At 45.5% G+C, this 17,361-nt stretch overlaps 1 protein-coding gene across 1 annotated transcript; it reads right to left on the bottom strand.

Moving 5' to 3' along the window:
• Positions 1–333: 333 nt before the first annotated feature.
• On the bottom strand, positions 334–14,655 carry LOC311125112 (dnaJ homolog subfamily A member 3, mitochondrial-like; the record flags this gene model as incomplete). Its single annotated transcript, XM_084199182.1, has 12 exons — positions 334–1,140; positions 1,776–1,911; positions 2,186–2,283; positions 7,456–7,571; positions 8,442–8,570; positions 9,105–9,169; positions 11,987–12,134; positions 12,519–12,671; positions 13,000–13,215; positions 13,511–13,594; positions 13,837–13,976; positions 14,451–14,655. 11 exons carry the CDS (start codon positions 14,653–14,655, stop codon positions 1,790–1,792), a joined length of 1,476 nt encoding a protein of 491 aa, XP_084055308.1. The 3' UTR covers positions 334–1,140; positions 1,776–1,789.
• Positions 14,656–17,361: the final 2,706 nt, after the last annotated feature.

Below are 17,361 nucleotides of genomic sequence, written 5' to 3' on the forward strand. Positions count from 1 at the left end.
TCGCATGGGAAACCTAAAAATAGTAGTGTTATTTTTGTGTATATAGAAATTGACTTGGTGTTATTGTATACTGAATATTGAATATGTTATTGTATATATTGTGGTGTTATTGTTGTAGATGTGTTATAGTATTGTATATGTACTATATATCTACTACTTTGTTACTATGTTTTCTGTTTGGTACCAAATAAACACTGTCCACCTATACTGTATTCCAGAAGGGTTTAGAGATGCACTGATACAACTATGATTATCAATTACGTTTACATTTTAGTCATTTAGCAGACGCTCTTATCCAGAGCGACTTACAGTTAGTGAGTGCATACATTTGTATTTATTTTCAAACTTTACCATAATTAAGGATTTTTATGTATGATGAAGTTGTATTTCAGCTTCAATAATTTATTAATGACATAAGTCTTGCACAGCTGTGTTGTCACTCACACATACAACACCACAATGAAAATACAACTAAATGCATGGGCCTGTATCAGACCACAACATGATGCCAATGGTGTGTTATAGACACATTCTGCACAGATTATACAACCACTAGATCTTATGGATGTGGTTCCTGAGGTGTTAAGACACTTCTCCAGGCCAGACATTGTAAGATCAGGGCCCATATTCAGAAAGCGTCTCAGAGTAGGAATGCTGATCTGGGATCAGTTTTGCCTCTTAGATTAAAATCAATGGACAAGGGGGAACTGATCCTAGATCATCACTCCTACTCTGAATACAGGCCCTGATCATCTGTGCAGAAATGTGTGTATCTGAAACACTCATTGTGAAGAGCTTGCTGAAATTGTCTCCTCCTCGCTTCTCTCCGCTAATCTTCTCCTCTATTCCTTGCGAAGCAGGCAGGTACTTGCTGGCGTCCATTTTGAATCCCCTCCAGGTAAAACAAGTTCTTAGTTTCTCAACCCAACACCTGTGTCATTTGGGACTGAACAGTGTGTGGCTGGGCTTGGCTCTCTTGGTGGCCCATTCTGTGTCTAAATGGATGTCCTTTCGATACATCCAAACCCCCATCCCCTCTTTCTCTCTCCCTCTATCCAGGCGGTAGGTGAGGGAGGGTAGTGAGAGGGACAGAGGGCCAGTAGCTTACCTTCTCCCATTATGGTCCTGTTGATCTCTTACCTGGGGAGAGGAGATGATAAATAGGGGTCAGACAAACTCTTCATGGGGTGACTGTTTTGGTCAGGGTTAATGGGAGGGGTGGGAGACAGGTGTGAGGCTGGTTCTATAGAATAGGCCTGAGGAGAGGAATTAGCAGCAGGTATTATCTACTATAGCAGCAGTTCCCACATTTTTTCACTCTGGGGCCCCAGCATTAGGGAATACCACGCGCCCCCCACAGCGTGCGTGAGTGTGCAACGTCTATTTCTATGGGCACAAGCACTGTTCATGACACAAACTGTTCACACCCCTCTTGTTGGTGGAGGTTTTGCAGGTTTAAAGCTTATTTCCTGCAATTCTACACATTTTGTCATGGGGTGCAAACAACATTTTGCAGTTTTAAAGCTAATTTTCTTGCAATTCTATTCATTTTGCCGTGTCTAATGTGTATTCATGTGATATATACCCGCGTCCTCCCTGACAACCCCTAGAGGGGGCGCACCCCACAGTTTGGGAACCACTGTACTATAGGACAGCCACAATGCAGGTGGGAGAAATGATCTGTTAGAGTGTGTATCCTGAAAGTATAGTATTCATGTTGTAATCAGACAAATACTCATTACACAGCTAACGTTAAAGGGGTTGGGGGGTCCAACCTGAGGTGTGGCTGTCAGATAAAGATGTTCTTTATTTTGGAAAGGATGCCCTCCTCCTCTTTCTTCTTCTTCTCCTGCCCCTCTGTTCTGTCCTGTCCTGCCCCAGACTCAGAGCGCTGACCACTCCTGCCCCCACCTGGACAAAAACAGGTACTATATGAATCAGCCAAAATATGACCCATGTTTACATCATGTTTTAACATGTGTGTGTATGTGCTTGGCGTGTGTGTGTGTGAGAGTGTTTGAAATGTTTGAATCCTTCTTTGCAGTAATGTGATTTGTAGATTAAGTAAAGTATTTAAAGTGTGTGTGTGTGTGTTGAGAGGGGACAGGCTAGCACTGGCAGGAGAAAGACAAGGTGATCTGGATGTGGAACTATATAGTATAATTCCCAGGTAAAAACAACCTACCTGTGGTAGTAGCAGTAACGCCGTTGACAGTCCCCAACACGTCAGTCTCTTCCTCTGCATAGCTCAGGAGCAGGGAGCGCTGTCTATGGGTTAACTTCCTACAGCGGTAGAAGACAAGAGGGTTGGAACACTCTATTCTAACCATGAACAAGTGAAAACAGTGGTCACACAAAACCATGCTAGCTAGACAACAGTGTTAAGTGAATGTGTCTGTTAACGTCTGTGAGACAGACTCTCCGCAAGATGGCACCAACAGACACGATCACCCTGTTTCTAAACTCAGCAAAAAAAATAACTTTTTCCAGGACCCTGTCTTTCAAAGATAATTTGTAAAATCCAAATAACTTCACAGATCTTCATTGTAAAGGGTTTAAACACTGTTTCCCATGCTTGTTCAATGAACCATAAACAATTAATGAACATGCACCTGTGGAACGGTCGTTAAGACACTAACAGCTTAGACGGTAGGAAATTAAGGTCACAGTTATGAAAACTTAGGACACTAAAGAGGCCTTTCTACTGACTCCGAAAAACACCAAAATAAAGATGCCCAGGGTCCCTGCTCATCTGCGTGAACGTGCCTTAGGCATGCTGCAAGGAGGCATGAGGACTGCAGATGTGGCCAGGGCAATAAATTGCAATGTCCGTACTGTGAGACGCCTAAGACAGCACTACAGGGAGACAGGACGGACAGCTGATTGTCCTCGTAGTGGCGGACCACGTGTAACAACACCTGCACAGGATCAGTACATCCGAACATCACACCTGCGGGACAGGTACAAGATGGCAACAACAACTGCCCGAGTTACAGCAGGAATGCACAATCCCTCCATCAGTGCTCAGACTGTCCACAATAGGCTGAGAGAGGCTGGACTGAGGGCTTGTAGGCCTGTTGTAAGGCAGGTCCTCACCAGACATCACCGGCAACAACATCACCTATGGGCACCAACCCACCGTTGCTGGACCAGACAGGACTGGCAAAAAGTGCTCTTCACTGACGAGTCGCGGTTTTGTCTCACCAGGGGTGATGGTCGGATTCGCGTTTATCGTCGAAGGAATGAGCGTTACACCGAGGCCTGTACTCTGGAGTGGGATCGATTTGGAGGTGGAGGGTCCGTCATGGTCTGGGGCGGTTTGTCAGCATCATCGGACTGAGCTTGTTGTCATTGCAGGCAATCTCAACGCTGTGCGTTACAGGGAAGACATCCTCCTCCCTCATGTGGTACCCTTCCTGCAGGCTCATCCTGACATGACCCTCCAGCATGACAATGCCACCAGCCATACTGCTCGTTCTGTGCGTGATTTCCTTCAAGACAGGAATGTCAGTGGTCTGCCATGGCCAGCGAAGAGCCCGGATCTCAATCCCATTGAGCACGTCTGGGACCTGTTGGATCGGAGTGTTAGGGCTAGGGCCATTCCCCCCAGAAATGTCAGGGAACTTGCAGGTGCCATGGTGGAAGAGTGGGGTAACATCTCACAGCAAGAACTGGCAAATCTGGTGCAGTCCATGAGGAGATGCACTGCAGTACTTAATGCAGCTGGTGGTCACACCAGATACTGACTGGTACTTTTGATTTTGACCCCCCCTTTGTTCAGGGACACATTATTCAATTTCTGTTAGTCACATGTCTGTGGAACTCGTTCAGTTTATGTCTCAGTTATTGAATCTTGGTATCTTCATACAAATATTTACACATGTTAAGTTTGCTGAAAATAAACGCAGTTGACAGTGAGAGGACACTTCTTTTTTTGCTGAGTTTAGTTCCTATCAGATTATGTGTGTATTATGTTTCAGTGATAATGCCAGAGATGCCAGTGTTTGTAGGATATATTGGCATGGGTGTTGTTAGTGTTAATACCAGAGTGGGCACATTCGCTATGCCTTTGCGCAACATTTTTAGTGACAAAACCATCAGTAGGCCTAGAGTTGAAAACGCAACGGAAACCCATTTAATTAGTATTTTTTATTTGGTACATGGGAATGTAACCTCAAGTTCTTTTTATGTGCACTACATGTTTACACTGGTAGGCCTAGTTGCCGGCTTTTGGCCACCCAACAAAATATAAAGACGATAAAATCATAGCTGGCCAAATTGTCCAGGAGAGGCTGTCTATCATCAGTTTAATATATTATTTAATATTGTAGAGGACTAAGATGAGAAGGCCTTTGGAGCATCCAAATGCAGGCTACTGTGCAAATCCCTATTCAGGTAGGATGCAATTTTCAAACATACATTGATTTATAATAATTCGTATTATTAATCATGGTTATTATTGTAAGCCTATTTATTAAACAAAACCAGTTTTTTTAAATATGCAAAACCTGTTTTCTTTAATTCTGACATTTTCATTAAATTCGATCCGTCTTTTTAATTGGTGCTCTCTGGACAAATTATGTTCCAACTGTAGGCCTAATGCTGTGTTTGCCACAATATAATAGCCTGCTCATATTTCAGTGATAATGCTCTCGAAACCGGTGTTTGGAGGATATATTGGCACGGGTGTTGTTCGTCTCGGGCCGGCAAACCGTGCCAATATATCCTCCAAACACCAGCTTCTTGGGCATTATCACTTTTATACAACAGGTACCAACATACAGTGGGGAAAAAAAGTATTTAGTCAGCCACCCACTTAAAAAGATGAGAGAGGCCTGTAATTTTCATCATAGGTACACGTCCACTATGACAGACAAATTGAGAAAAAATAATCCAGAAAATCACATTGTAGGATTTTTAATGAATTTATTTGCAAATTATGGTGGAAAATAAGTATTTGGTCACCTACAAACAAGCAAGATTTCTGGCTCTCACAGACCTGTAACTTCTTCTTTAAGAGGCTCCTCTGTCCTCCACTCGTTACCTGTATTAATGGCACCTGTTTGAACTTGTTATCAGTATAAAAGACACCTGTCCACAACCTCAAATAGTCACACTCCAAACTCCACTATGGCCAAGACCAAAGAGCTGTCAAAGGACACCAGAAACAAAATTGTAGACCTGCACCAGGCTGGGAAGACTGTATCTGCAATAGGTAAGCAGCTTGGTTTGAAGAAATCAACTGTGGGAGCAATTATTAGGAAATGGAAGACATACAAGACCACTGATAATCTCCCTCGATCTGGGGCTCCACGCAAGATCTCACCCCGTGGGGTCAAAATGATCACAAGAACGGTGAGCAAAAATCCCAGAACCACACGGGGGGACCTAGTGAATGACCTGCAGAGAGCTGGGACCAAAGTAACAAAGCCTACCATCAGTAACACACTACGCCGCCAGGGACTCAAATCCTGCAGTGCCAGACGTGTCCCCCTGCTTAAGCCAGTACATGTCCAGGCCCGTCTGAAGTTTGCTAGAGTGCATTTGGATGATCCAGAAGAGGATTGGGAGAATGTCATATGGTCAGATGAAACCAAAATAGAACTTTTTGGTAAAAACTCAACTCGTCGTGTTTGGAGGACAAAGAATGCTGAGTTGCATCCAAAGAACACCATACCTACTGTGAAGCATGGGGGTGGAAACATCATGCTTTGGGGCTGTTTTTCTGCAAAGGGACCAGGACGACTGATCCGTGTAAAGAAAATAATGAATGGGGCCATGTATCGTGAGATTTTGAGTGAAAACCTCCTTCCATCAGCAAGGGCATTGAAGATGAAACGTGGCTGGGTCTTTCAGCATGACAATGATCCCAAACACACCGCCCGGGCAACGAAGGAGTGGCTTCGTAAGAAGCATTTCAAGGTCCTGGAGTGGCCTAGCCAGTCTCCAGATCTCAACCCCATAGAAAATCTTTGGAGGGAGTTGAAAGTCTGTGTTGCCAAGCGACAGCCCCAAAACATCACTGCTCTAGAGGAGATCTGCATGGAGGAATGGCCAAAATACCAGCAACAGTGTGTGAAAACCTTGTGAAGACTTACAGAAAACGTTTGACCTGTGTCATTGCCAACAAAGGGTATATAACAAAGTATTGAGAAACTTTTGTTATTGACCAAATACTTATTTTCCACCATAATTTGCAAATAAATTCATTAAAAGTCCTACAATGTGATTTTCTGGATATTTTTTCTCATTTTGTCTGTCATAGTTGACGTGTACCTATGATGAAAATTACAGGCCTCTCTCATCTTTTTAAGTGGGAGAACTTGCACAATTGGTGGCTGACTAAATACTTTTTTCCCCCACTGTATTCAAATAATGATTGACATATTTTCATTAAAAACGTTATTTTGATTAATCTATTCATACTATTTCATCCCTCCACAAGATATAGTCCCGACACAAATCTAGGGTTGCTACCTAAGCCGGCTGGTCGTTCGTTCTATCGGTTCGGTTGCTAGAGACGCGATCCAGTCCTTCAGTCTCTTTGTTCTGTATCTATGGACGCGACCCAGTCGTTTGTTCTACATGTTCCATTGCCATACTGGCTGGCAACGTTCTTATCCCTTGCTTGCTAGCTAGCTAACTACGGCTAACTTAGTCATGTCAAAAAGTGCTGCCAGAATAACATTAAAGTAGCTGCATTTGTGTTTGTTTAAGCTGTTTTCTAGTGACATTTATTTGTAGACATCCATAACAATGAGCTAATGAGGCGCGATTTCGCCTGGCACAGAAAATGTGCTCACTCGTCAGGATACTGTTGTTCAGAGGAGATAGCCAACAACACAACTAACGCAATCACTTCAAACTGAAGCAGGAAAGATTGCAAACTAGCTGCACTGCGTTTCATTGTACCTTTTTTCTATACATTTCTTTGTATATATCCATAAAAATGATTTCGACTGGCTGAGAAACGCTGCCTGCCTGTCTGTCTCATCCCGACTCCCAACACGTACATTACTATGGGACAGCTGGAGATTGAATTTGAATATTGAAACCATGTTGCAAATGTTGGAGAGACAGACAGCATGGTGTTAGTCTAAAATAAATGTGAGATAATGTCTAGATGCTTTTTATAGTTGATATCAAGTTTATAAATTGCCTGGCTGGGCTGATGAGACAGTGGATTGCGCAGTCAGATGGAGCAGAGTAAATAGGCATTTTTAACTTTATAGATTTAGCCAGTGGTAACTTGTGGAATAGACACTGGAATGCGGTTTTAACCAATCAGCATTAGACCCACCCGTTGTATACATTTTTATATTGTATTGCTAGGTATTACTGCACTGTTGGAGATAGAAACACAAGCATTTCGCTTCAACTTCGATAACATCTGCAAATCTATGTATGCGACTAATAAAAGTGGATTTGTGTGTGTTCTTTCTCTTTTACTCTTACTTTGGTACTCTGATCTTGATGTGAACGTAGTGATCTCCATAACTATAGCTGTTCATCCTCTGGATCCCCTTTCCCTGCAGACGGATCTTCTGGTCCGCCTGGCAACCCGGAGGGATCTACAAAACAAAGGGCAGTGGTTCGGTCAATCCAGCCTCTTTTCACATCTGCCAGTGAGTCTAGCAACACAAGCCAAGTAGACCCATCAGCTTGGGCAAGCAAGACTAGGGTAAGTGTAACATGTATCTAATGTATTATTTCCAGATGGTTGCCAGATTGACTAGGGTCAATGTAACATGTATCTAATGTAATATTTCCAGATGGTTACCAGATTGAAAGATGTGGTAATGTAATACATGCTGAACAGAATTACACCCAAACATTGAAATATTTCATATAGATACATTCAATAGTCAGGGATACAGTTCCTCTTTACCTCCCTCCCTCACCTGGATGTCTATACTGTTGTACAGTCCCTGTGCCCGGGCAGAAAACAACTTATTTCTCTCTCCTCCCTCACCTGGATGTCTATACTGTTGTACAGTCCCTGTGCCCGGGCAGAAAACAACTTATTTCTCTCTCCTTCCATCCCCCTTCCCTCACTCCCCCCCCCCACCCCCTCACCTGTAGACCCCCCCTTTGCCTCCAGAACAGCCTGAATTCTTTGGGGTATTCTACAAGGTGTCAGAAACGTTCCACAAGGATGTTGGTCCATGCTGACACGATGGCATCACGCAATTAATGCAGATTGGCCTGGCGGTACATTCATGCTGCAAACATCCCGTTCCATCTCATCCCAAAGATGCTCTATTGGGTTGAGGTCTAGGGACTGCGCAGCCCACTCAAGTAAACTGAACTAGCTGTCATATTCCAGGCGATGTTTTTCCACTCCTCAATTGTCCAGTGTTCACATGCCCACAGAACCCCCCCAGTATAGCCTGGGCTACAGAGATCTATCTAACTCTTTCTCCCCCTCCCCTCCCTCTCACCTGTATATCTATGGTGTTGTAGAGTCCCTGTGCTCTAGCAGAGCCCCCCAGAATAGCCTGGGCCACAGAGATGTGGACATCAGAGTGGATGTTGATACCATCACGTCTGAACACTGAACTCCTCTGGACCTGGAGAGAAGAGGAGATACTGGACCATCAGAACCGTCACAAATATAACAGTGTGATAATAAGTGTTTCACAAATGAGAAAAATAACATTGTTTCCCCAATGTTTTTTATATTTGATAGGTCTCAAGAATATTAGAAAGGCTTCAGGTTGATCAGCCAAAGCAAAACTGGATTATCAGAACCACAATCAATCAAACATTGATTGACATGAATAATACTTTAGACATCTATGCACCCAAACCCCGAAAGAGAAAGCAAAAGCATACAGGAGTATAACTGCCATGTCTGGGAGCTCATTGAAGGGTAGACCAGGGTTTCCCAAACTGGGTCCTGGGGCCCCTCTGGGTGCACATTTTGGTTTTTGCCCCTAGAACTACACAGCTGATTCAAATAATCAAAGCTTGATGATGAGTTGGTTATTTGAATCAGCTGTGTAGTACTACAGCAAAACCCAAAGATGCACCCAAGGGGGACACCATGACCGACTTTGGGAAACCCTGGGGTAGACAACTAGCTCAATGCTGTCCATACTTACTCTAAATGTGATGTGGATTTCCTTCTTCCCCACTGGCATTCGTACAGTCTGTCCATCGTCTACTCCTGCAAGACAACAATATAAAAACACATCAGTCCATGTTCTGTAGTCAATCTGCATTTTCATCATATCATTTCATCAATGAGCTTGACGCCTTGATAAGTTCCTTTCCTGAGGATGGCTCACCCTTCACAGTCTTGGGGGATTTCAACCTCCCCACGTCTACATTTGACTCATTTCTCTCTGCCTCCTTCTTTCCACTCCTCTCCTCTTTTGACCTCACCCTCTCACCATCCCCCCCCACTCACAAGGCAGGCAATACGCTTGACTTCATCTTTACTAGATGTTGCTCTTCTACTAATCTCACTGCAACTCCCCTCCATGTCTCCGACCACTACTTTGTATCCTTTTCTCTCTCGCTCTCCTCCAACACTACTCACTCTGCCCCTACACAGATGGTAACGCGCCGCCGCAACCTTCGCTCTCTCTCTCCCACTACTCTCTCCTCTTCCATCCTATCATCTCTTCCCTCTGCTCAATCCTTCTCCCTCCAATCTCCTGATTCTGCCTCCTCAACCCTCCTCTCCTCCCTTTCTGCATCCTTTGACTCCCTGTGTCCCCTATCCTCCCGGCCGGCTCGGTCCTCCCCTCCAGCTCTGTGGCTTGATGACTCATTGCGAGCTCACAGAACAGAGCTCCGGGCAGCTGAGCGGAAATGGAAGAAAACTAAACTCCCTGCCGACCTGGCATCTTTTCACTCCCTCCTCTCTACATTTTCTTCATCTGTTTCTGCTGCTAAGGCCACTTTCTACCACTCTAAATTCCAAGCATCTGCCTCTAACCCTAGGAAGCTCTTTGCCACATTCTCCTCACTGCTGAATCCCCCCCCCCCCCTCCCTCTCTGTGGATGACTTTGTCAACCACTTTGAAAAGAAGGTTGACGACATCCGATCCTCGTTTGTTAAGTCTAATGACACTGCTGGTCCTGCTCACACTGCCCTACCCTATGCTTTGACTTCTTTCTCCCCTCTCTCTCCAGATAAAATCTTGCGACTAGTGACTGCAGGCCGCCCAACAACCTGCCCGCTTGACCCCATCCCCTCCTCTCTTCTCCAGACCATCTCCGGTGACCTTCTCCCCTACCTCACCTCGCTGATCAACTCATCCTTGACCGCTGGCCATGTCCCTTCCGTCTTCAAGAGAGCGAGAGTTGCACCCCTTCTCAAAAAACCAACACTCGATCCCACTGATGTCAACAACTACAGACCAGTATCCCTTCTTTCTTTTCTTTCCAAAACTATTGAGCGTGCCGTCTTTAGCCAACTCTCTTGCTATCTCTCTCAGAATGACCTTCTTGATCCAAACCAGTCAGGTTTCAGGACTGGTCATTCAACTGAGACTGCTCTTCTCTGTGTCACGGAGGCTCTCCGCACTGCTAAAGCTAACTCTCTCTCCTCTGCTCTTGTCCTTCTAGACCTGTCTGCTGCCTTTGATACAGTGAACCATCAGATCCTCCTCTCCACCCTCTCCGAGCTGGGCATCTCCGGCGCGGCTCACTCCTGGATTGCGTCCTACCTGACCGGTCGCTCCTACCAAGTGGCGTGGCGAGAAGCTGTCTCCGCACCACGTGCTCTCACCACTGGTGTCCCCCAGGGCTCAGTTCTAGGCCCTCTCCTTTTCTCCCTATACACCAAGTCACTTGGCTCTGTCATATCCTCACATGGCCTCTCCTATCATTGCTACGCTGACGATACACAACTAATCTTCTCCTTTCCCCCTTCTGATAACCAGGTGGCGAATCGCATCTCTGCATGTCTGGCCGACATATCAGTATGGATGACGGATCACCACCTCAAGCTGAACCCTGGCAAGACGGAGCTGCTCTTCCTCCCGGGGAAGGACTGCCCGTTCCATGATCTCGCCATCACGGTTGACAACTCCGTTGTGTCCTCCTCCCAGAGTGCGAAGAGCCTTGGCGTGACCCTGGACAACACCCTGTCGTTCTCCGCCAACATCAAGGCGGTGACCCGATCCTGCAGGTTCATGCTCTACAACATTCGGAGAGTACGACCCTGCCTTACACAGGAAGCGGCACAGGTCCTAATCCAGGCACTTGTCATCTCCCGTCTGGATTACTGCAACTCGCTGTTGGCTGGGCTCCCTGCCTGTGCCATTAAACCCCTACAACTCATCCAGAATGCCGCAGCCCGTCTGGTGTTCAACCTTCCCAAGTTCTCTCACGTCACCCCCCTCCTCCGCACACTCCACTGGCTTCCAGTTGAAGCTCGCATCCGTTACAAGACCATGGTGCTTGCCTATGGAGCAGTGAGGGGAACGGCACCTCCGTACCTTCAGGCTCTGATCAGTCCCTACACCCAGGCGAGGGCATTGCGTTCATCCACCTCTGGCCTGCTGGCTCCCCTTCCTCTGCGGAAGCATAGTTCCCGCTCAGCCCAGTCAAAGCTGTTCGCTGCTCTGGCACCCCAATGGTGGAACAAGCTCCCTCACGACGCCAGGACAGCGGAGTCACTCACCACCTTCCGGAGACATTTGAAACCCCACCTCTTTAAGGAACACCTGGGATAGGATAAAGTAATCCTTCTACCCCCCCAAAAAATAAAAATAAAAATAAAAAAAGTGTAAAGTGGTTATCCCACTGGCTATAGGGTGAATGCACCAATTTGTAGTCGCTCTGGATAAGAGCGTCTGCTAAATGACGTAAATGTGCCCTTGAGCAAGGCACTTAACCCTACTTGCTCCTGTAAGTCGCTCTGGATAAGAGCGTCTGCTAAATGACTAAAATGTAAATGTAAAATATCATTGAACAATTGGTTCCTTGTACATGGCCTGACCTGATGGATGGAGATATCTCTCTCACTCACCCGCAGGTACAGGCACGGTGACGGTCTGTCTCTGTTTGGTCTGTCCCGAGCCACGACACATCACACAGGGCGTGGTCATGATGGAGCCCCGCCCTCCACATCGACGACAAGTGGAGCGCATCATGAACGGGCCCGTGTTTATAGACTCCTACAGGGGGCAGCACAGAGACTAACATTTAGATGATCATACATTTTTAATATGGCTGTTATGACAGTATAGAGCTAATAAAGGTGTCTTAATAAGTTATGGGAGTGTGGATCAAAAAGGTAAGCCCTGAAGTCAATTGCTACTAGCTCCCTGAGATTTCTGTTTTATAAAAGGGATACGGTCATGGTGGAGACAACCTTGTAAAACATCAGGGACTGTACTCATAAAGCGTCTCAAAGTAGCAGTTCTGATCGAGGATCAGTTTTTTAAATCATAATAAATAAGTTGGAGGGGGGCTGATTCTAGACCAGCACTCCTACTCTGAGACGCTTGGTGAATACAGGCCCTGGTCCCTGACGGTGACAGTTGGTTGACATCACTCACCATGCCGGTGCCGTTGCAGTAGTGACAGTGTTGGACCTTGGTTCCTGGCTCACTGCCTTTACCGTCACATCTCTGACACGCATTCTCCAGGTTCACTGTCATCTCCTTGTTCACTCCCTTCGCTGCCTGGGTGAACGTCAGCTCCATCACAAACTGAGAGAGAGAGGGATGGAGGGAGGGAAGCAGAGAGAGAGAGAGAGAGGAAAGGGGAGAGAGAGGGAGAGACAAATAAAAGGGTAAAGAGATGGAGGTATAGCATGAGAAAAAGGGGGGTGAGGTAATAAAAGTGGGAGAGAGAGGGAGAAAGAGAGTTACAGATGAAAACATATGGCTGAATATGTATAACTGAGCAAGCTCTAAACATTCACATGAAATCATGTAACATTGCTGTTGATTGGAACTTATACATTCTACCAATTCTAATTCTATGCTGAATCATGAAACCTGTTATAACCTGGTTATTCATCTGTTAGAACCACACCTCTGGCCTCTGTTCAAACATGCTGTTAAAGTCTCCGAACCCCCGTGCTCCTGTGAACTCCCCGAAGATCTTCCTGAACATTTCCTCTGGGTCGACACTGGCCCCCCCCGACCTCCAGTACTGCTGCCCCCCCGCCCCCCCTCCCGCCTGGCCGGGGTCGAAGCCTGCCGCCCCGTACGTGTCATACTGCTTCCTCTTCACCTCGTCACTCAGCACCTTGGGGGAACAATATCAGGAACAATATCAGGAACGATATCCCAGCCATTGCTAAGGGGTTGTGTCTCACTGTCCATCTACAAATAATATAGAAGAGAGTAGAAGTTGCTTAAATAGGTACAGATCTAGGATCAGCGCCTCATCAGATCCTATGCCTGGCTTGGCAGAGCCTTTTGATTTATTGGAAATTGAAGTTCTGGACAGTCGAAAGCGTGCAGGACTTGAATTTGTAGAATTAGGCCAGGGACCAATTGAATGTGTCTCTGCCTGATCTGGCACGACAAAGGGTGTGTACCTCGTAGGCTTCTGCCAGCTTGGCAAACTTCTCCTTGGCCTGAGGGTCATCCTGGTTGGTGTCTGGGTGGTACTTCTTAGCCATCTGTAATAGGATAGACCAATGGTATTATATAGCCTACCGAGCTAATTTCACTGAACCAATGAGACGAGGCCATGTACTATTTCAATGTTTACAACTGAAGTTTGAATCAATGTTTATGAACATTCTAGAACTCCATACATGTAGAACTCCATAATGACAACAGTCTAGGCCTATATTTCTGCAACAACCCACACAGCAACAGAGCTACAGGTGCAGGCTTTCCTAATAGACAACCCTCTCACCTGATAGTAGGCTTTCTTGATCTCTTTCTGAGTGGCCGAGCGAGGCACCCCCAGAACATCATACAAGTCCTGTTTGTTAGCTGAGGAGCAGCTAGTGTGGAAGGAGTGACTACTGCTGACAACATGGGGGGACCTCAGTCCTGTGGTGAGAAGAGGGAGATATGAACTGCGTCAAAGAGCCATAACTTCTGTCCTTGTATTGAAGCAAAGCATTCTGGGTAATGGTACTTAGCATGTTTGTTAGACATAGCTAGCTAACGTTAGCTAAACAAATAATGAAGAATGAGAAGAATGCATTTAGAAGTGTACTAGCTAGATGTACGGACTAGCTAGCTAGTAGTTAACTACCAGTGCAGACACTGTAGTTTGTGTCATGTAAATTTTGTGCTTGAGCATTGAGGACAGTTACATCATGCACGTCCAGCTACTGTACATTGTTGTTGCAGCAGTACCGAGCAAGTGTCTAATGTCTGATCGTGACATGAAACACATAAATAAACACAATGTCAACGACATTTACAGAATGATTGACAAATAAAATAGCTTTCTATAGCAACCAAACTTTTACCTAGGTTTATACTGACACCAACTCCAGACAGTTCTCCCTCTCTCACCTGTGAGTCTCAATGTCACTGCATTTCCAGGTCTCAAACATCCAAAATTGCCCCCTATCCTGCACCGTTGTGTCTCCAAGATCGCCGTGGCACAGGCTTCTCCATGTCTAGCCGAGGCAAGCAGCAAGCAAGCCCGACGTTGGCCAGAAGACACTCCTACAGAGTTGAGTAAACGTGCTGTGCAGATAGCCACGGAGGACGCCATCTTTGCATCACTACAGAGGCCGGGGGTGCACTGCGCATGTGCGGGATGTACAGGTCAGAGGGGCAAGGCAAGCACTGAGAGTTGTTACATTTTTTTATTTCTATGATTATTTGCGTCTTTATTTTTAAGTTATTATGGATGTGCAGTATTGTTTTTTGTTCATGTTTGGATTCATCTTTATTGAATTCAAGTTCAGCATGGTAAGCATATGATTAATGCATGAATGATACATGGTAAAGTTATCTGTTGATTCTCTAGTCCTATGACGAATTAGTAACACATATTCAACAGTTAATCATGCAGCAACGTGACACACACAATATCATCAACATTCATTGATATGTTTAACATCTAATGCATCATAGATTGTCATCCATTAAAAATAATTTATTAAATAAATGTAGCCAATAGCTAGTATCTATAGATAATTTTCATCACCCTTTTTATCACCTTTTCCTTTCCTCCAAGCTCCTCTCCTCTTTTTCCTGATATTCCCACCCTCCGTGTTTCCCTCCGGAATCTCTCTCTCTTCCTCATCCCACCTTCCTGTCCCCTTCACAAACTCATTTCCCCATTCTCATTCCCGTTCCCTCTCTTTTCTGTCTTTTTCATGTTGTTTTTCAGTCTTTCTAGCTGTTCCCTGAAGTTCTGAAGCTCCCACTCTCCTTCGACCTTCTGTCTATTCTTGTGTTTCAGGTTGGTAACCATTTCATCCACCATCCTCCCCAACTCCTCCCTAAATCTCTGCACGTCCTCTCTGCTCTTGTGTTTGTCCTCGACTGCTCTCGCTCTTTTTAGGGCAAGCCTGTCAACTAACCTATCCAACTCATATATAAAACTCAGCGCCTCTACCTCCATCCCTCTGTCTCCTTCTTTCTCCACATGCTTCAACAAGAGCTCATCTTGAAGCCTCGCTAGCTTCTCTCTGAAGATCCTGTGTTCCAAATTCTCCACGTTAACTCGCATTCTCTCCCTTTCATTGATCCTTTCCTTAAGTCTGATAAAGCCGTCCAATAGGCCCCTAAGCTGCTCCCTAAACTCCACCAATAGCGGTTGAGCTTCTGGGTGCATCTCCACGGTGTAGCAGCGGTCTGCGCCCCGATCCAAAATGGCGTCGATCTTCTCCAGTAACCCTGTGACTTCCACCTCTTCACCAATGCTCTTTGGGCAGATGTGAAAACGTCCCCCAAACTCCTCAACCAGCCTCTGGGCCTCTCTCTCCTTCAGTAGATCCTCCAGACTGTCCTTCTGCTCCGGCTTGTAGGTGAAGAGGACCTGAGTGAAACCGTGGGCCTTCTCTCCGAACATCCTCCGGATGCACTGAGCCCCCCTCCTCTCCTGCTCTGTGAGCCGACCCAACGGAGCCACCAGGAGAAAAGAGTGGACCCCCTTGGAACACTCAGACAGGGACAGACACTCCATAGCCCAGTCCTGTAGACAAGTCATCACAATTTATTTGAAGTGCCTTTCACAGTGGGTGAATCTCAATTATATTTCCTTTATTCCTTATGTCCTCCCTCCTTGTCTCCATCTCAAAGCAGATTGGAGCAGAAGATCTGATGTATTTTCAGAACGAGGCAAGGATACGTGACACGTGGAATCAAGGACGTACAATTGAGATTCACCCAGTCTCAACACACTTTACAGAGAAAAACAGAATATAAATAAGAACAAGAAACAACAATAGAGAAATCCAAAACAGACAAACAGCAGACACAGATACAGTACATTGACACAAAAACATGGGTCCCTGCTATTCAGAATCCTTGGGACGTCCCTACCCCCACTGAAGTTAAAATGTAAAATGGTTATAGTACGGGTTAAGGTTAGGGTAAAAGTAGGGGTTACGGTTAGGGTTTAGGGTAGGGACCTCCCAAGGAACCGTGATAGCACATGACGAGGCAGACACAAGCGCAGCAGACTATGCCACATTTACCTGTAGCGCCTTCTGGCTCTGGGTGGTGGTTACTGCACCAGGCATGTTTACCACAGTGAGGGGGCGTCCTGAGATGGTTCCTGTAGTACCCCAGAGTCTGGTGGTCCCCAGGGGCTTCTCTTCACCTCCTTCCAGGGAAGCCCATGACACAGCTCCAGGGTTGCCGATGACGACCAATGTACGTTCTGGACACGAAAGAGGGAAGGATTTAGAACTATTAATTATTGAATATTTTACATCCACATACAAGTTGTCTGGTAGGGGTAATATGAACACTATTTAGACTTGACTTGCAATAATTTTACACATTCAAAAAATAAAGCAGACATTATAATGGGTGTCAGCTTGTGTAACAGATAGATTGTCAACATAAATCTGAGCCAAGGCATGAGTATGCCGTATTGAGTAAGCTAGTAATCGTGCATATCTTAGATATCTATATTTGAAGCAAAATAATATACAGAACTAAACTCACCAGATGGGGTTTTCATATTGAATCAGTCAAACCACATTCACTTCAAATGTCCCTTCAACGACCTTTTACCAGCAGTTCTCAAGTACTGACAAGTTTTAGACGGCTTGCCTGGGAATCTGTACTTTGTACAATAGCAGTAATATAAAGCACTAATGTTTTGTATAAATCTGGCCAATGAATGGCTAGGGGCAATAAACAGCCACATGCATAAATGTGAGAGGAAAGCTTCAGGTAAAATATTTTCAGATGTGATTTTTTAATTTTTTTATTTAACCTTTATTTAACCAGGAAGGCC

This window comes from Coregonus lavaretus, assembly GCF_964263955.1.
Source record: "Coregonus lavaretus genome assembly, contig: HAP1_SCAFFOLD_2526, whole genome shotgun sequence".
NCBI lineage: Eukaryota > Metazoa > Chordata > Actinopteri > Salmoniformes > Salmonidae > Coregonus > Coregonus lavaretus.